Source organism: Micromys minutus (assembly GCF_963924665.1).
Source record: "Micromys minutus genome assembly, chromosome: 12".
NCBI lineage: Eukaryota > Metazoa > Chordata > Mammalia > Rodentia > Muridae > Micromys > Micromys minutus.
This window is the reverse complement of record NC_137981.1, coordinates 36,779,050-36,800,285: the sequence shown is the minus strand read 5'-3', so window position 1 is coordinate 36,800,285 and position 21,236 is coordinate 36,779,050. Positions and strand designations below refer to the sequence as shown.

The window sequence follows — 21,236 nt, the reverse complement described above, 5'->3', positions numbered from 1 at the left end:
TTTAGTTTATCAATAAGTTTATTGCTATTTTGGACATTTCTTTTTATGAAATTTAACTTCCTTGTGCTAACTTTTGTCCCAATTTTTTTGTCCTTTACTTTCATTCTCCTCTCCACGCCCCACCCTCATGTCTGTTATACAGCAAGACAGGAAAGTTGTTGAGTGTGGTGCTTTTACCCTCTCGACTCTCTTGGTTAGTATTCTTTAACTTTTATCTACTACTTGAAGGGTGGATGGGTGGGTGGATGGATGGATGGATGGATAGATGGATGGATGGATGGACATATCTATTCTCCCCACTCCCATGCTCCGTCTTTCCCCACTCTCATAGAGCGTGAACATAGGCCATATAGAGTCTACGCCAGCCCTCTGCCACTGTGCTGCATTTTCCAGACCTCCCTCTTTCATGATTTCTACTCTATCCCAAACATAACAGGGCCTTTCTTACTCTGGGATTCACTGGAAGGTTTTTGCTTGTTTGCTTTTGGGGGTACTGTTGTTGAGGTTGTTTTTTTTTTTTTTTTTTTTTTTTAAGGGGGTATTTTTGTACATAGAATTAATGGTTTTTGTCTGTCTTTTTTTTTTTTTTTTTTTTTTGACATGGGGAATGGATTGGGTGGTAGCCATTGTACCGATTATCTGGATTTTCTCAACCTAATTTTATTTTATTTTGTTTTATTTTTAACTTCATGTACTGTTTTGTTCCCCATTATACTCTCTGAAAGAACTTATTCTGTGAATACTGAGCACGGTGGTACATTCTGTTATTCCTAGCACTCAAGAGGCAGAGGCAGACAGTTCAAGGCTGGCCTGGTCTACATACAGAGTTCCAGGTCAGCCATAAGTAAGTACATAGTGAGAGAGACCCTACCTCTAAAAAGAAAAAGTGGGTAAGGATTGATGACTCAGAGGTTAGGAGCACTGGCTGCTCTTCAGAGGACCCAGGTTTGAGTCCCAACATCCACGTGACAGTTCATAGCTGTCTATAACTCCAGTCCCAGGGCCTCTGACACCCACACAGACAAATTTGCAGGCAAAACACCAATGCACATGAACTAGAAATAGATGTAAGAAGAAGAAAGGAGGAAGGAGAGGAGGAGAAGGAGAAAAAGTGTTCAGTGAGCACCCTACTGGACTTCAAGGGCAGTACACTCACAGGCAGAGGAACACAAGCAAATAAATGACTATAGTAAATGCTGTGACCGCAGATAAAAATAATGTTGGGCAATTTTTAGTGTTGACCACAATTCTTTAAGGACAACTCCTTATATTAGAATTATAAATCATAAGAGTTTATGACTAATCAAGAATCCATGAGAAATGTATTGGTCAATCTCAAAGTCCAGTGAGCAGTGTGGTGGTGAATCCCAAGTTTCTCGGAAGGGCAGCCTCAGATTATTTTCTGGTGATGGGTGTTGAGACAAGATCATATGAGCTCCTTTATAAATTCCATATTTAATGAACCATGAGGCACTACCTGTGTCATCTTACTACACTGCATGGCTTTCAGAGTTGCTAATTTATGTCTGCCATGATCATTATTTTTCTTAGCTGCCTCATTGATTGTAGAATAATGGCAGGGTCTTTGAACACGTGAACAGCAGTGGATCGGCACTCCAGACTCTCCTTAAACCATTAGTCACATGACCTTACACAAGCCGAGTAACTTTCTCTGAATTTTAATTCAACTTGCAAATGACAAGGTCGCTATATATCACAGTATTTTTAGCTGCAGATCACTGTTTCAATGGGAAGTAATTTGAAAACCTAAGGCATGCCCCCAAATAACAGAAGTGCAGTGGCTGGGCTGAGGCCACCGTTGCAAGGAAACTGCGTCTCATATTTGAGCCAGACAATCCTAGAGATTCCCATAGTATAAGCAGCACCATCACCTCCTAGGCGGCCACCACAACCCTGTCAAGTCACTGCTGCCACCAGGTTGATATGTCCCTGGAGCACTGTTCCTGCCATTTTATGAAGATTGTCATATCTTGGCAATGAAGAATGGATGGGTTTGTTTGAACCTTTTCTTTAACCATTTGTTTTCAGTTTTAAAAAAAAAATCATCCAGAGGACTATGGAAAGGCAGGTTGCTATGTCCTGCCACACAAGTGTTAATTTCATTCAGCCACGTATCTCATTTTAAAACTGACTTCAAATCATTTAATTTAGCAATGTTTATATCTAGAAAAACATTTAATTGGCCTGCAAAACTTTCAGCGTTGTGAAGTGAAAAGCTGGTTTGATAGGTTTCCTGTCAAATGTCAGGAGCCATGTGTGCTGGCTCCCATGCTACTGTTGTGAGTGGGTTGAGACCAGTGCAGCCACAGTCAGCAATAAAGAAATTATTCATGTCTAAGAACACCTTCTCTTTATGACATTCTGGCAGCACCTAAGAGGAAAATGTCAGGATCAAAATAAGTACATTTACTGACAGTCTTGTTCTTTCCAATGTGATATAAAATCTGCCTTTACCAAAAGTAAAAGCACTGGTCACTCACGATGATAAAACAATAGCTTTTGGCTTAGTCGTTTTCCATTTATAAAGTGATACTCACATTTGAAAAAAAAAAAAAAAAATACAAACTTCAAAGAGCCAAGGAAGTTGTCCAGAATTTTTGCCATTTTTAAGCTCAAAATGTAAACAACTGTGGGCCCAGCAAGCAAGACCACTCACTGATAAAGGGCATTTGCCACCACACCTGGTAACCTGAGCTCATCCAGACCCCAGAGTAGAAGCTGAGGACTAACTCCCTCCGGTTGTCCTCCGGCCTCCATAAGCCTGCTGTGACATATATGAGCTCACACACGAACACTGTCTGAATCAGGGTTTCTGTCACTGTGACAGAACACCAGGACCAAAAAAAGTACGTTGGGGAGGAGAAGGGGTTTGGGGGTTTTTTGTTTGGTTTGGGTTTTTTTGGCTTATATTTTCTGATCATAGTCCATCATTGGGAAAAGTCATGGCAGGAACTCAAGCAGAGCTGAGACAGAAGCGAATGCAGGGCCATGAAGAGTGCTTATAGAATCCAGGACCACCAGCCCAGGGATGACCTTATCTGTAAATGGGCTGAGACCTTCCCCCGTCACTGGATCTCATGGGATCATTTCATCAAGTGAGGCTTCTTTCTCTCTGACTCTGTCATGTATCTAGTTGGCACATGCGCGCGCGCGCGCACACACACACACACACACACACACACACACACACACACTCTCACTAAATATTTTTTAAAACCTGTAGAGTCATAACTGAGGATAAGTCACTATTTCATGTTTTAGTAAATAAAACTAATTAAACCCACCTCAATAAAATAGTCATTTTACTGTGGTATTTATAAGGACATTTGTGTTTTCTGTTTATGTCTCTTTGTTTTTCTAAGATGTGTCTTACCCTATTCCCCAGGCTAGCTTCAGATTTGCCCCAATCCTCCTATCTCAGCCTCCTGAGTATTTGGATTACAGGTGTGACCTTGACAGCCTTGGTTTCTGGAAGAGTTTCTTATGCTTTCTCATCACATGTAGAACTTCCTAATCTTTATTGAAATTTCAAATTAATTAATGTTCTGTGACCCAAACTTAGAAGGAGTTTTACTTCTGGTTCATTGAGATTTGTCCCTTTGTGGATTAAAGGAAATCCCAAACCTTTCTCCAGAGCACATCTTTTATATGATTTACTGGTTCTAAAAGTGAGATTTTTAAAATCACCTATGGAAACAGTCTAAATGTGGATGAGCAAAAACACATTATGATATGGCCTTACAATAGCATATTGTTTGTGTGAGAGGAGGGCAGTGCTATACTGTGAATGAACCTCTACTAGTGTAAGTGAAAGAAGCCAAACCCAGAGCGTGTTATTTTGGGCCATTTATTGAAATATCCAGAATAGCTACATCCACTGAAGCAGAAAGGAGAAAGGGTGGTTGCTGAGGTGAGGGTATTTGTTGTTGTTTTATTATGTTTTTCTTTGTCTTTACTGTACTAAATCGTATATGCTAGGCATGTGCTCCTCCATTGAGCATGCTCAGCCCCTTAGGCACTTTATGAATGACAAAATGAATAATGATTACATAACATTGTGGAATAAGGTTATGTTGTATGAATCACTTACACAACATTTAAATGTATTTCGTAAAGACCTCATTGCATTTAAAATTGAACAAAACTTTAGAAAATTTGAAATGGAAGTTTGGGGGGGTCGGTCCTCTAATCCAGTCTCCTTCCTGTTTTTTAAAAATGAAAAAAAAAACCTGATATTTATGAAGATTGAATGGATTTCTTGTTGAAAAGTAGCCAGCAGACCAGAATTTGAATGTTAATATCTCTAGCTTGTAGGCTTTGAGAGGTAGGGACTAGGTCACATAGTGTTCTATTATGTGTTGGATCTTTTTTGATTTGCTAGATAACTCAAGGCTGGCCTACAAGGAGCTATTTAGACCAGAATTATCTTGAATTTGCATTGGTCCTTTGTCTCTGCCTCCAGGGTGCTAGAATTACAGGCTTCAACCACCTCGCCCAATTATTATATATTTTTAAAAACTAAAAACAAGATTTAGGGGACTCTACTGCTGCAAGTTTTACTTCAAATAAAAATGAAGACAAACAGGAGGATGTGGAGACAGCTTCGCTGGTAAAGTTCTTACTATCAGAGTTTGAGAACCTGAGTGTAAGCCCCAGAACCCACATAAAAGAGTTGAATGTGGTGACAACAACCTCATTAGGCCAGCCCTGGGGAGGGAGAGACGGGAGGTTCCCTGGGGTTCTGTGGCTGGTCACCAGCACAGCCTGCTTGGCAAGCATAAAAGGTGTTTAGTGCTATGATTTGCCATAAAATAAGCCAGAGCTGGAACTAAAAGTGTAACACCTTGGCAAAGGAAGGCTATGGGAAGGAGAACTGGGGTGCAGACTGAAGCTAGGGTCTTGTATGTGTTGACAGTCACTCTACAGGTGTGCTGTCCCCCGGGCACCAGCGCCCTGTATTTAAATCTAGTCCGCAGAAACCAGATTCGTGAAACCTCCTTGTGTGCCTCAGGGTCTGTTCTCTCAAGGCACACTTCAGCCCCGTCACTCTCAGGCCTATGGTTTTCTTTCCCAGCCTCCTGAGTGCTGCGGTTACAAAAGCTTTGACCACTGAGTCTAGCTCTTGGTAATTTTGTTTGGCTTTTTTAACTAAAAGTCTCTTTTTTGTTTTTCTCAGACAGGGTCTTTCTCATCCTATAGCCCAGGCTAGCTTCACATTTGCCCTAATCCTTCTGTCTCGTCCTCCTGAATATTTGGATTACAGGCGTAAGCGACCATGTCGACCTCTGTTTAGGAGTTTCTTGACAGTTTTTCTGACCCCAGTGATGAAAACCCATTCAGAGTGAATAAGTAGAGAATGAAGGGCCCTGCCCTTGGTGTGAAGCACTGGAGGGTCTGCTTTAAGGTGGTTTTGTTTGAGACCAGGTCTCATGCTGGCCAGGCTGCCCTAGACTTGCTGTGTAAGCTGAGGGTGGCTTTGAACTTCTGGTCCTCCTGCTTCCACCTCCCACACGCCTGGATTAGAGACTTGTGCTGTCATACCCATTCTGCAGGTCTGTAAGTGAAGCATTGAGTCGGGTAGGAGACTGGGGTAGCCTACAGCAGCAACACAATCAGAGGAAGTGTCTAGCTGGTACCACAGGCTGAAGAGAGGAAAATAGTCAAGTTAGCCCCTTTGGAAGTAAATGGTTATGCTCAACTGTAAGGACCTGTGTAGATTTAGTGCCAGCTTCAGAAAATAATTGTTCTCACTTCAAAATAAGATGTTGGAAAACATAAATCAATATCCATCTCTCTCTCTCTCTCTCTCTCTCTCTCTCTCTCTCTCTCTCTCTCTCTCTCTCTCAGGTGAAAAGAAAGATGGCTCAGTGGTTAAGAGCACTGGCAGCTCTTCTAAAGGACCTAGGTTCAGTTCCCAGCACCTACATAGCAGCTCACACCTGTCTATAGCTTCCAGTCCCAGCGTTTCTGTCACACATACACACGCACGCACACATGCGAAACACCAGTGAATTTGAAATATAATAAATTATTCAAAAAAAGATATGAGTTTTAAAATTTGTTTTATTTTTTATTTTACATATGAGCATTTTCCCTGTGGGTATATCTTTGTACCACATACATGCAGTCACTGCAGAGGCCAGAGATACGCTTCACGCCCTCTGGAACTGAGGTGGCTGTTTGCTGCAGTGTGAGTGCTACTAAGTGAACCTCTCTGAGCCCTCTGCACAGAAAATAAGGCCTCTTATCACCTGAGCCATCTCTACAGCCCTTAATTTTCCATTTTTAAATGTTCTTTACTATAAACAACTTCCTTAGCCTAGCGAATTTCCTGTAGAAATTTCTCAACATAATTATTAACTAAGTTGTTTTCCACAAGAATGACTTTGTTGTTGTGAATAAAGTTTTATTGTAACTCGAACATACTCGTCATTTTAAGGCTTGTAGTTTTGTTAGTATGTTACTGGCAGGAGAGTCGCTTCAGCAAGAATCATGAAACCTGCAGAGCTAAATATTTACTGATCCCTTTGCACAAAGCATCTCTTCTTACGGTCAAATGAAGATAAAGAACACGCTCTGTAGTACCTGTGTTTGCAGCGTCTCCAACGCGTGAGAGGGTATCAGCCTCACAGGCTTTGTTTGTGGTTTAGCTAGAAGCCCAAGGTGCTGATCCTAAGAGTTCATCAGTGTGGACCACTGTAGATTAATTATATCAGAAAGCAGAAGGATGCCTACTGTCTGGTTATCATCTTTGCATTTTGGGACAGTAAAACGCTCTTTTGTGTGGAACATTTTAGTTAGAGAAAAATGGCAGTAATTTATCAGGTAGTTAAGACTGTTGTCAAGTGTCCACTTTGCTGAAGGCTTGTGTCATCCCACCGTCTGTTTCTCAGGGCCATCTCCTCACAGAATGTCCTCAGGCTATTCTCTGGATTGCCACCAACTGTACAAGTTTACTTGTGTGGCTTCATACGGAGAAAATTATATATATACATATATATATATATTCTGAACTGTGGCAATGAATGGCTTCAGCTTTCTCAAGTAAGAACAGTTTACATTAAAGTTTTTTTTTTTTTTTTTTTGAATAATTTTAAGTGCCCAAGCTATACAGGAGACATCCCGGAGAAAACCCCAAGATTGCTCCGGGATATTGTTGGATCAGTTTCAACATCAGATGGACCTAAATTCCTCTGGGATGGTGTCATAGTTAGGGAATAGTCGGTACTTTAGAAGGAAGTAGACGGCAGTGTTTGGTTGGAATGAAGGGCTGGAAGGGCTATTCAAGGCTCCATAAGTTTACAAATCCCACTAGTGTTTTGTGGTGACTTCAGTGATTTTTTTTCTTCTTCTTCTTCAATTTATATGTAATTTTTTTCTCAACCTTGCATCAATTTGTTAAGATGGTACTCATTAAGTTGTTTGGACCTAACTTACTACAAAACGGAACTGCTAAGCATTTGCTAGGGTACCATGGAAAAATAACAGACTGTAAAGGTTCTGTGAACTGAGGGACTTTGAGATCCTACGAGCCAGAGGAATTGCCTAAGTCTAAAGTGGATACACTCTTTTATAACTATGTAAAAATACATCAGTCTTTAATTTCCATTGTTTCTAAAACAGCACTCCAGCGACAGAGGAATGTATTTAAAAAAGAGAAAACCCCTCAGTTGCACTGTGTTCTATGCTCCTGGAACAAAATGGATGTGCTCTCCCTTTAAAGGTGGTGATGCCGATCTGAGGCCCTTATGCTCTTAAGTACATAAGATCACTTATTCCACTCATTGCCCACTGGGGAAGTTCAAAGCAGTGGGTAGATCTCCTTGTGGGGTGAAGGAAAGCTGCAGACCGTGAGGTAGCAGAACAATCCTACGAGGCCAAGTAATGGACATTTCAAATGGAACAGTGTACAGACTCTGAAGATTGACTTTGTCAGATCATTTTGTGTGATTGAAGCATATGGACATATGTTGTGGAAACGGGGAGGTTACAGCTGGTTGGCTGTGTAAGTTGGAGCACCGTTGTGGAGAGTTTGAGTGCTGGGGTGTGAGGCATTTGGATTTAATTTACTACGAAGAGAAGAATGATTAGGGTGATTAATCTGTCAGCAGGACATGGGATGATTAAATCAAGGAGAGAGAAGAGGCATGGAGAGCTTTTGGAAAGGGAGCGATGGGGTTTGTTTTATGTATTTATATTTCAAAGGGTCTCAGCTAAGAGCACATTTTTGTTTAGCATTTTAACTGACAGCTGTAAAAAGAACTTGTCATTCCTAAGGAAGGGGCACTTTTAATACTTGTTATTTCTATGGTAATATATTAATACAGTGTAAATATGCTTAAAATTCATAGTCTGATGTTTCACATCATGTTGTGTTCTGATTTAATTCTTACAGTCTTGAAGTTTCATTATTCCCAGCCTAAAGATGAGAACAGTAAGGTCTCGAGATGTTAAACTGTCCAGCAGTTAGTAAGGGACAGATTGGCAAAACTTAAAAGTAAGTTACTAGATCTGGGAGTTACTTCCACCCACAAGTTCCAAACCAGTGAAGGAAAGCCAGAGTCCTCAGTTTCAATCACAGGAAATGGAGTTAATGCTTCTCCTGAGGTCTCACTGTGCTACAGCCACTTGGCCTGGTCACAGCTCCATTTATGTTCTCTCTCCATACCATTCCTGACCCCTAACACTCACTTTTGAAAACTGTTGGGTTGTCGTAGATTTTCTTACATAAAAAATTCTAAGGGTATTTACATGTTTGCTGTGTGCACATAAGGTCAGTTGCCTGCGGAGGCCAGTGTGGGTGCTGGGAACTGAACTAGTGTCCACTGCAGAAGCAGCAAGCACTCTTAGGTGCTGAGCCGTCTCGTTTTTAGTGTGTTTGTTTACATTATATTTCAAGGTGTGTTTCAGTTTGGTGTACATTCTTCTTATATTTCCCCCTCAAACAGACTTCTAGGATGTCCCATATTCTCTCTTCTAGCAAAATGAGCTTAAATATTCACATACGCTGCCCTCCCAAAATCCATATTCCTTTGACACCTTTCTGCCTCTTGCTTTATGTCTTCGTTTTGGTTATTTGAGTGTTTGTGTGTCTATATTTGAGGAACTTATATATGATAAAAGAAAATCCGCTTCTTTATTTACAGTAAACACTGTATACTTAAAGTTGCTGGTACATGCTTTCTATCATCTCCACAGGCAGAACGACAGAGAGGAGTCTTTCTCTTCTGTCCCCGTGACACATCACATTCCTAATGTTGTGGCACAGCTCACAGCTCACAGCCCACTGGTGTGTCTCTTACAGTTGCTTCCTTTAGCAGCTCAGTTGCTGTCATTCCTATGGAACACTACATATCATAGTCTCAAAACTGTAAATGGTTTATGCATTATCTTAATGGTTGTCAAAGCCAGTGTTATCCCTGCAGCAGCAATGAACTATGGTTTGTCATAACTCATATTTGATCTCTCCCACTCCTACAAGGAAATGTATTTTACTCTCTGAAAGATTCACATGCAGCCACTAAGAGGAGAAAAACATGTTATCTGGGTGTTGGGTTGGTTATTTTTGACTTCTAATTTATTCACTCTCACAACCCTGTTCTCCAACTGATGTTACTATGGCACTGACAACTGGCTAATTATATTCTTTAAAACAGACAACAGTGCTACATCTTGAGACAGGCATCTGGCACTCCGCCTTCTTTCCTCCGTGGTGCTAGTCCAGGCTTCCTGGGACTCTGTTGTTCTTTTTTCCTTTTCTTTTTTAAGTATACACTTTTTTTTTTTTTTTTTTTGCTCCCTTCTGTTTCTGTAAATAGTGGTTTATATTTACTAAAGTCACTAATTGCACATTTAGCTTGTTTCTTTTTGAGTCTTATGCAAGAAGAAATGTAGAATTATCCTCAGCCATTTTCCTGTACGTACTCTTGTTTACTGAATTAATATTCTCAGTATTTTTAAATATCCTCTGATTGTGTCGTCATCTCAGTAGAACAAACTAATTCTATTTTTTAAATGTCTTTATCTCAAGCATAATTAACCATATCACTAATTTTAAAAATAAATTAGTAGCAACATGTAAATTGCCATACCTAGGCCTTACCATTCCTACTCCTTATTCATCCCTTCTCATAGTTTCTGTCCTGGCTGGTTTTGTGTCAACTTGACACAAGCTGGAGTTATCACAGAGAAAGGAGCCCCAGTTGAGGAAATGCCTCCATGAGGTCCAGCTGTAAGGCATTTTCTCAACTAGTGATCAAGGGGGGAGGGCCCAGCCCATTGTGGGTGGTGCCATCCCTGGGCTGGTAGACCAGGGGAAGCAAGCTGAGCAAACCAGGGGAAGCAAGCCAGTAAGCAGCATCCCTCCATGGCCTCTGCATGAGTTCTTGTTTCCTGACCTGCTTGAGTTCCAGTCCTGGTGATAAACAGCAGTGTGGAAGTGTCAGCTGAATAAACCCTTTTCTTCCCAGATTGCTTCTTGGTCATGTTTGTGCAGGAATAGAAACCCTCACTAAGACATTTTGTTTTGTTTTGGTTTGTTTTGGTTTGGTTTGGCTTGGTTTTCAAGACAGGGTTTCATTTTGTTGTGAAGCCCTGACTGTCCTGGAACTCACTTTGTAGACCAGGCTGGCCTCAAACTCAGAGATCCTCCTGCTTCTGGCTCTCAAGTGTTGAGATTAAAGATGTGCACCACCATTGCCAGCTATTTCTCTATTTTATCATTGGTGTAATACAGTCTCTAATCACACTTACAGTACATACACTGCTTTTGTCATGTATTTTACAAAACAAATATAGACCATAACAATTTTTCCTTTACTACTAGTTCTCATCTTTTGTAATGTCTGCAAAATATTCCCTACCACAGCCCTCTTTCTCTAGAGATGTTATAAACTACCTACTATGTAATTTAAATATAATAGCAACATTCAAACATTTTCAAAAGGCAGTCTAATAATGTATTTTATTTTAAAATAAAATTTTCCTGCTAATTTTGTTTTTGTTTTGCTTTGGGGTTTTTTTGTTTGTTTGTTTGTTTTGACCTGGTTTGGTTTGACTACTCAGAAACCCACAAGCTGAAAGCACAGGCCAGAATACAGTGGATGAACCTTCCAAATGCCTGTCCTTACTGGCCTGTGTCTGGTATGTAACAGCACCTCCAGGAGGAAATGACATGTTCAAAATCATGAGCCTGTGGGGAAATATTTCAAATCCAGCACATAAGCAAGTCATCAGAAGAGCTATTGAGTCAAGAGTATGAGTTTGTTGAGTATTTCCTGTGTGTATTTTCAGATTGTTACCAAGACTGTCAGTTGCTCTCTTCAGCAGTGTTTGCTTCAGGCTGGGACTGCTGCTCTCTGATACAATGCTGCTAGATATGTTAGGCCTTGAGCTTGATCTCAGCTCCACCTCTCACCACCTTAAGCATTGTTTCTTTGATTGTTAGGAAAGTGCCTTTTGTTTGTATCGGACTTTACCAGCAATTACTTTTTTAGGTGATGAGTTAGACTGGCCTTAAAGGGCCAGGTTGTAGCCTAGGATGACCTCAGACTCACAACAGTACATCCAGCCCAGCTATTTTTCAGGTGCTTTATGGAGTTGATGTATTTATTTACCCTTTGTCCCCTTTCCCAGTCTTCTGTTTGAGCGAGAATTTTTTGATATTTCTAAGACAAATTATTTCTTTAGTCCTGGCCTTGGAAGTGATTTCATACTTCAGGAGTATGATACTTACTTTTCTTTTGTTACAGAGTCTCTATGTGTTTTTAAAAAACTTTTAGTCAAACTAGAATTCATATGGCTATGTGTCTGGGGGTGGGAATACTACAAGTTCTTAGCATTCAGCCAAACTGAGTGTTTGCTTGCTATTTATATGTGAACTGCAGAAGGATGCTTACCCACTCAACTAACACTATAATATAATATAGTGTAATGCCTGTATGTATTTGTCTTAGGACTAGGTGGACACAAATGAGACTCAATATTATAAAATGGCAACATTTGCTTCTGCCTCCTTAGATACCCTGATCAGAGTGTTTTTTGATAATACAGGCAAAGGTCTCACTTCCCACCCTAGTTTGTCTTAGAATGTCCCTTTAGGTAGAGTCATTGTCACTCCATATGCTTCTGTGTTTTGTTTCTAGCAAGGTCTTGTTTAGCACAGGCTGGCCTTGAAGCTTCTGTGAACACACACAATAATGGATTTGTGTTCTTGAACCCCCACTTCAGCCTATTGAATGCTGGGATTGAAGGTATTCACCAACACCCACCCCCCATCTATTTTCTTTTGAATCAATAAAAACTTATGCTTACATAGGTGGCCGTTACATACACGTGTAAGTTTCATATTTCAAATAACTGTTAATGGTTGTTATCCCAAAGCTTACGTTCTTAGGTAAAAAGACATTTTTAAAGAATCCTACATAATGACTCTGAATTGAATTAAATACTGGTGAAGAGAAAAAACTGTTTACCTTTCTCTTTGGCTATTTCATTTTTTTCTCATATGTAAAATACCCTGAGACATCCCTTAGAGTGGTTAAAATTTCCAGGCAGTAAATCAAGCTTTGCTAAAATGGGCTTTTACCCCAATCTTCTATTTTTGTTTGTAATGAATGAAGATATCCCCCTGTGTTGTTAGTTCTGATAAGCATTTTTCCATCTGTAAGTAAATAAACTGTCTTTTGAGTTGTTTACGGAGAGAGACATGCAGAACTGTGTAAACTAACATCCCTAACTACAATCTACCAAGACTTTGCTGGGCATGTAGACCCTCTCAAAAGCACACACATAGACTTGTGACTTACTTTTGTTACAAACCTGACTTGAACAGAGCAGCAATTCTTTTTGTAGTGGTACTGTTTTTACTCTGGGTCATGCGGTAGGCTGCAGTAAGCGCCTTAGCAAAGGTTATAAATCTGAGAAGAAAAGTTATGGTTGGCATGCATTTTAACAATCCTTGCCATCTTACAGCACAAGTCCTAACTTGTTTAAATTGTGAATATTTACTTTACAAAGTAAGAGATTATTTTAAAATATAATTAAGTTGTACATGTACAACTTATTTAGAAGCTAATGTTTTTGCCTATTAATAATATTCAAGTATTTACTACCCATAGTACAATACTATCATATTATATTTTAAAGTAAAACACATACAACATACACAGATTTGGAATCAGGCCAAATTTAGACTCTGGAGGCATACTGTTCTGTGACTTAAATTACAATCATATGTATTTGAGCACAGATCAAATTTTCAGTCTGAAGTTGGTGAGAAGCCTAATTATTTGACCAGGTTACTATTTATATAGACCGTTCTGTGGCTGTCTGTGGTTAATGCACAGCTGGCAGAATGCTAGCTCTGGGAGGTTTCTATTTCATGCTGTAACCGTTTGGAGAAAAATAAGAGAAGGAAGCTTTAAAACTCTTCTCATTAAATAAAAGACTAAAAAAGCAAGTATAGACATACTACCACAGAGACAGATGCTGTATAAACCGCTTCATTTAATTCTCTTAGTGACCGAAATAGCGAGGAACGCAGCTGGGGTGCTAATACTTTTCAAGTGGCGTGTGTCTAAAGAAAAATTGCTGGGAATATTTTTTTAACAGTGTCTAAAACATTACCTTTTAGAAGAAATGAATCGGGGTTAGGAATTAGTGGCATGGAGTTTGTAAATGAGAAAACATTATGTTATTATGGTAAGAAACATCACTGGTGATAGCCATTGCAAGGATCATGGCTGACACTCGTGTGACACAAGAGAACAGCACAACACATCTACTTGGCAGACTTTCGGGGGACACAGGAATTTTTAGAAATGGAAGTCTCACAGCTTTGGGAAAACTATTTTATGTAAAATTCTGAAGAAATAATCTTGTGCGGAATCAAGATTCGGCAAGGAGGATATGATATAACATCTAATGGTAACAAATGACGGGTAAGGGCAGACCTTGTCTTTCTAGATTCTTCTTGTCCTCCAGGAATGGGACAGGACTCTAGAGTGAGGTTCTTGCAGCCTACTTTAGGTAAAATGGGAACTCCTACACAGAAGGACCCTCTGCACTTTTCTCCTATTTCCAAGGTACCATATCTTGGTGTACAGTGTCCTGAGCCCCAACACAATTGCATCTTAAAACGTCTCTTACTTTTTCTGAATGCATAAGGGCAGCAAACTCTTCACAAGTAGATTCTAATACAAGTGACTCTCCCACAAAATTTATCCTTTTAGAATACTATGATGAGATGTAGGATTATTACAGATCCTTTCCCAATCTGTTGGCTGTTACTTGTCTTCTTGACAGTGTCCTGTGCCTTACAGAAGCTTTGAAATTTCATGAAGTCCCATTTATCAATTTTTGATCTTAGAGCATAAGCCATTGGTGTTCTGTTCAGGAAAATTTCCCCTGTGCCTATGTGTTCTAAGTTCTTCACCACTTTCTCTTCTAATAGTTTAAGTGTACCTGGTTTTATATGGAAGTCTTTGATCCACTTGCACTTGAGCTTTGTACAAGGAAAGGATCGATTTGCATTCTTCTGCATGCTGACTGCCAGTTGAACCAACACCATTTGTTGAAGAGGCTGTTCTTTTTCTATTGAATGTTTTTAGCTGCTTTGTCAAAGATGAAGTGACCATAGGTGTGTGGGTTCATTTCTAGGTCTTCAATTCTGTTCCATTGATCTACCTGCCTATCTCTGTACCAATACCATGCAGTTTTTATTACAATTGCTTTGTAATATAGCTTGAGATCAACCATCGGACTAAACTCGGGGACCCCAATGAGGGTGCTAAAGAAAGGACCTAACAAGCTGAAAGGGGTTGCAATCTCATTGGAGGAACAACATTATCAACCAGCCAAACCCTCCAAAACTCCCATGGACTAATGTGCACACATTGAGAGACCTATTGATCCCGTTGCATATGTAGCTGAAGATAGCATTGTCTGGCATCAATATGAGAAGAGGCTTTTGGTCCAGGGAGGGCATGTTTTCCCAACGTAGGGGAATGCCAAGACAATGGAGTGGAGGGTGATTAGGAGGGAGTGCATTTTTGTTAAGTAAAGGAAATGTAAATACAGGGTATCTAATTTTAAAAAAAAAAAAGAATACTATGATCAACCTGACACGTGTGGAAAACGATTCTATTTTTCTCTTTCTCTCTTCAAAGTTCTGTATCCTCCTATGATGTGAGTGACTAGCTTTTCAATTACAAATTGATACTTCCTAACACTTTATTAGCTGAGAGTGGTGAACAGTAACGCATGTCATACGTTTCACAATAATCACTAAATTGGGAGGTGTTAGTCCAGTGCCTGGTATACCAGAACTCATCAGTAAATTTCAGGTGGTGGTATCAGCATTCACTGATTAGCTCTGGGCTTGATCGATATTTCTTACCCTCATTCTCTCCCCAGGCCTACAACCCCTTTGTAGTTTATTCTCACAGAAAGTGCCTTTATCTAGTTAGTCATCACATACTGTGTCTGCCCGGCGCCTCCATCATCAGCATCTTCTTCAGATGCCCTGTCAGATTTCTCTGCCTCATTCTCCTTATATGCCTTCCATCACTCTCTTCTTTTCTGTCTTGCTTTCATCTGTTCTCTTATTGGTCCATATTCCCTCCCTTAGTAATTGGGACAACAACCTTCTTCTAATATATTTTTATGACTCAAACCGTTTCTGGGAAAAGTTGAATAGATGCTCTACTTACAGTATGACCCTAGTCTTATTCTGGACTTTTGTATTCAACAATAAAACAAGACTTTGAAAGCAATTACTTAAATGTCATCTTTGAATTCTACTCTTTGACGGTCTGTGGGTTTCATACTTAGAACTCCATTGTAGCTTTCTTGCCTTTTTCTCTAATCATACCCCTTCTCCCCACACTGCAGCCTTCCCGCACTCCCATGTGGCTGTTCAGTGCATCCCGACTGCCCCACAGGACTCCGTAGTAACACAGCCTCAACGTCTCACTGTGCCTGAACTTGCTTCCTCTCTGTACCTTCCCTACCAACTTCCTTCACATCTGTCCATGTCTGTTCTGCCTATGTCTCCATCTAGAAAGCATTTATATATGCTAAGGAGATTTTACCACGAGAAGTGTATTTTAAAAAAATAGCTTTCTTGGCATGAATCTAATTTTATATTATTATTATGATTTTAAATAGCCCTGAATTGTCATTATTTAAAAATTTTAGCTAAGTATTAAAAAATACAGTCCTTGTGATACACATCTGTAATCTCTAGACTTCTAGAGCTCTCCAGGCCTCCAATGGTTAACATAGGGGACACTTCTTCAAGACTAGAAAACAAAATCAAATAAATTTAGTTAAGATATTTTCTTAAAGATTTACTAGTATATTTATCATATATAAGTATACTGTAGCTGTCTTCAGACACACCAGAAGAGGGCATCAGATCTCATTACAGATGGTTGTGAGCCACCATATGGTTGCTGGGAATTGAACTCAGGACCTCTGGAAGAGCAGTCAGTGCTCTTAACTGCTGAGCCATCTCTCCAGCCCATAGTTAAGATATGTTTGAGGTAATAAATGAATTATTCTCTTTATAGACACTATGTGTAAACCACTGAAAAGATGATGAGCAGTTATAAGAATTCTATCTGCCTCCATTTGTATTTCTGAAATTTAAATGTATGGATTATTTTCTGGAGTATTTTTGTTTTATAGGTTCCAAGTGTTCTTGATGGTACATATATAAAATCTAAATTGAAATATATGTTTCTTTGCAGTAATGGCATGTATCAAACTTTTAATGCTCACATGATAGACATTTTTTCTAGTTAAATACAGCCATTTACTGTGGGTTTTATAGTTAAATTTGTAGAAGCATTGGTATTTTATTGAATCTTGGATAATTATCAAGGATACTTACCCCAAATTTAAGGTTTTATTTATGCATTCCTAGACAAACACAGTTCCTCTTATCCTCACTTGAACTAACTCTGTGGCTGACCATTCTAATTTCATCTCCTTTCTTTGTCCAGGGCTTCTTTCTTACCGTGTCCCCAGAGTCGGTGCTGAAAGTGGCTCGCTATGCTGCCGAGAACAACAAGACCTTCACTTTGAACCTGTCTGCGCCGTTCATTAGCCAGTTCTTCAAGGAAGCCTTGATGGACGTCATGCCTTATGTTGACATCCTCTTTGGAAATGAGACGGTGAGTTGCTTCAGAAAAACAAGACAGAACGAGTTCACTCCCTTAGTCCCAGTACTTGGGGGTCAAGATCCCGTCTCCAAAAAACAAACCTAAAAAATATTTTGCTTATCTTGGGACTGTGTGTATGATTAGGATTATATAAATATTATTTTGGGTGCAATATAAGTAAAAAATAAATAAATTTGGGGTAAGTATCTTTCATAATTGTACAAGATTCACTCAGTGTGAATTTCTCTAGCACTGTATTTTCTGTATTTCCTAAAGAATAGCTTCTTAGTAAAAAATATTTTTTAAAGATTAATCATTGGGGATTAAATAACAGTAAAATTCATCCTTCTCACTCTACATTTTTCACTTATTCAAATGCATAGAAGATGCACAACAATGACCACAACCAAGACTTAAAACAAACAAACAAAACTTTTCTCACTTTTAAAATCTTCCATCTGAATCTATTCACAGTTAATAAATTATGGGTAAATATTGATATTACCATCTTTATTTTATTTACTACTGAGATTATTTTAGAACTATTTGTATCATCATTGAAAATGTTACAGTAGAATTTCACTTGAAGCATTACAGCTTTTTCTTTAAACGGTAATGGATTTTCCACCATTAAAAATCAAGGGAAACTTTAAAAATTCATGAAACAGAGTAGGGGAGGCTTTGAGCCTTCGTGTGACGTTAGCCATGTCAGTGAGCTTTTATGAACGCTGGAAGTTTTCTGTGACGTTGATCACCCTGGCTTCTCCACACGTGCACCCTGGTGTACGCAATGCAAAAACATCAATAAGCATTCAAATAATTAAATGCAAATTCTAAAGCACTCAATGTATATATAAAGGCATTAATCATTGATTGATACACAGGTTGGCAGAGAAGAGACTTAGGGAACAAGAAAAGAAAAGTGACTTTCATGTTTACAGAAAATACTGATAATATCAAAATGGTCCTTACTTTAAAAACAAGTGTGTGAAACAAAGCAACAGTCTAAAATTAAAACGTTAATTAGAATTAATCAAAAACTAAATACTTTTATGGCCAAGACTAGCTGAACACACCTGAGACACGGTTTCTTTTTGTCCTTGCTGGTCTGTAAACCAGACTGGCTGTGAACTCACAGAATTCTACCTGTCTCTGCCTCCTAAGTACTGGGATTAAAGCTATGGGCCACTGCGCTCAGCTGCAAATCAAAGTTTTAATGAGAAAAATTTCTAATATATATAGATGGCATATTATTAAACATCAAAGAAAAGAAACTTTCATACATATGCTTCGTGAATGTCTTGAAAACATTCTGTAAGGCTTAAAAAGCCAGATGTAGCAAGCAGCCATTGGACTCCTCCATAGGCGTGGGAGTGCAGCTGAAGGTAGAGTAACTATACTATGGGAAATTCCACACATCCAAACCCAACACCATGGGGGTTGGGGTTGAAGTAAATTCACAGACAGGCATTAAGACAGTGGAGTCCAGTGGCACAGGGCAGGAGTGGACAGCAGTGATGGCTACACACAGCTGTGAATGTGCTTAACACTGAATTGAGCACTTAAAATGATAGTATATCTTACACATAGTTAACAATTTTATAAAGATTGATTCTACAAATAATATTTTCATATACCTAGAAGAGAAGACTGTAAGCTGCTACATGGCTACCTGTGAAGTTGGAAAACTTTCTTTTCTTATGTTTGTGAATCTTGTTCATTCATTTCAACAAATATTCATGTAGCGAGGCCTATTACAATAAATCAATAACTAATAGAAGACAAGTGCCTTGTAAGATCTGTCATGATGTGTACTATAGAATACAGGTGGCTTCTGGGTGATTCGGTGTGTTTTGTATTTTTTAGAAGCAGTCTTTAAAGGACTTCTGATCAATAAACAGCTACCTAGTGCAGTACTTGATGTTTGCTCTGCGATTTAACAGTGAGGTTAGATGAAGCTGCATTTGCATTTAATACAAAGTCAAATAATTCAATACCTGAATGATACCAAGTACGTTGGATGCCAGACTCAGATGTTTTAAATGCTAATCAGCTAGAAATATCACCTAAGGTGATATAGTTTAATAGGGATAATAAAGATGATATTGTATTTGATTACAAAGTGCAAGTAGATTAATGTTTTAGCTTTTGAACATATTACCATTGTTCTCCTTGAATACTCTAGTAATAAGAATAAATTATCTTTGGCTCTTAAAGAAAGAAAACATTTTTGCTGTAAAAAATGCACTGCCATGTAAAATGGAGTTAACAAGAAATATATATGTGTATATATGTTTACATGATTTTTTTATATTTCTTCTTTCCCTTCTTAGCCCCCTCAATCTACTATTAATTCCCAAGAATGATGATAATCAGCTGATATCAAACACACTTAGCTTTTATTTTGAACGTGGTTGTCTGTTTGCTTTTCTGGAATGGTTTAAACACTGGCATCTATGACTTCCCAGTAGTCTTAGCTAGAAAGGAAGTGCTTTAGCAAGTCGGGCCTAGCAGTGCGTGACTGCAGACCAAAGCACTCCCGAGGCAGAAACGGGACTGCATGGTCTGTGCTAGCCTGTAACTTGCAGGCAAAACCTTGTCTCAAGATAAATAAATAAATAACCAGGGGTTGGAGAGACAGCTCAGCCAGCATCGTCCACTGCCTACAACTCCTGTTCCAAAGGATCAGATACTCTTTTAGACATACACGCAGCCAAAACTGGCAAACACATAAAGTAAATAAATAAAAATTTTAAAGTAGTAAGTAAATAAATGCAGCTTGCCCACCAACCTCATTCCTTCACAGATGGTAATCAGTGATTTCCTATAAAATGAGTAAAAGACAGGCTTGCAACAATTCTCCCAAATTGCTTACCACTGTAATTGGTTCTCACTCTTTAATACAGTTCGTGTGGTGACCCCCCCCCAACCATAAGATTATTTTTCGTTGCTAATTTTGCTGTTATGCGCTGTAATGTAAATATCTGTTTTTTCCGACGGTCTTAGGTGGTGACCCCACCCCCCTGTGAGTCTTTTGACCTCCCAACCCACAGATTGAGAACCACTGAGGCTGTAGCACTGGGAATGAAGCCAGGTACCCATCCATTATGTTTGAACTGAGGGAACTGAGTTGGAACTTTGTGGATTCTGAAAAGCTAGTAGTGTTTGTGACTGAAAAGTAGCAGAAAAGAAAGACGTGTGGTGTTGTGCAGACCTGCTGCCCAGCACTTGTAAGGGAGAGGCAGATTTGTTCCAGATACGCCAGGGCTACACAGAAAGTCCAAACCATTACCTATTGCAACTCTTGTCTCAAAAACAGTTATAAAGTAAGTGAAGCAATGAGGGGGAATCCGCCCTGCATTTGAAAGGGTCTCAGATCTTCTCATGGTCACTCTTCACTTCAGACTGAAAGTAGAATGCATAAGCTAGTGAAGGAAGGGTGTGTGCTTGTGTGTCTAGCATCTGGAAGGCAGAGGCAGGAGAATCAGAAGTTTTAAACCAACTCAGGCAACATGAGTTCCTGTTTCAAAGGCCAGAAAAATGAATATTTGAAAATAATTAGATACATCTTCAGAAAAATGGAAACATCATTGATCCAGTATTCTGATAGACAAAGTGAGTTGCTAAGTGTCTTAGTCCCTTACTGGTTTGTAGTAAAGGTGTACTTCACAGGAACTCCCTTGTGCCACTCACTTGGTGGGATGCTGACCTAGCTATACAGCCCCCATGGGCCTCTACTCAGCGCATTTGGCAGGTAAAAGCAAAATCAGCACTTGTTGGTCAGCCTGGGCTATATGTTCCTGTCTGGAAAGACAGACAACAGAGGAGGCAGGAAGGAGCAAAGCTGAGCATTCCAACCATTTTCAAGCATGCATTTTTATTTATTTATGTGTATCCTCAATGCTGCACAAATCTTCCCATGGTCAAATTGCAGAATTTTTCCTTTATCCCAAGCAGAAGCTCTCTGCATATTAAATAATAGCTCCACCCGTAGTCTGTCTTCCCAGCCCTTGGAGGTTGCGTTTTCGTATATCATTATGAGTTTGCTCA

At 39.4% G+C, this 21,236-nt stretch overlaps 1 protein-coding gene across 3 annotated transcripts in view; it reads left to right on the top strand.

The window, feature by feature from the left end:
* ADK (adenosine kinase) overlaps window positions 1-21,236 on the top strand; it is a 374,447-nt gene that overhangs the window by 235,189 nt on the left and 118,022 nt on the right. For all 3 annotated transcript variants that reach the window (XM_080926022.1, XM_080926020.1, XM_080926021.1), the window contains exon 7: window positions 17,028-17,198. In XM_080926022.1, coding sequence (XP_080782148.1) covers window positions 17,028-17,198 — 171 coding nt within the window. The remainder of the gene's footprint in view (window positions 1-17,027; window positions 17,199-21,236) is intronic.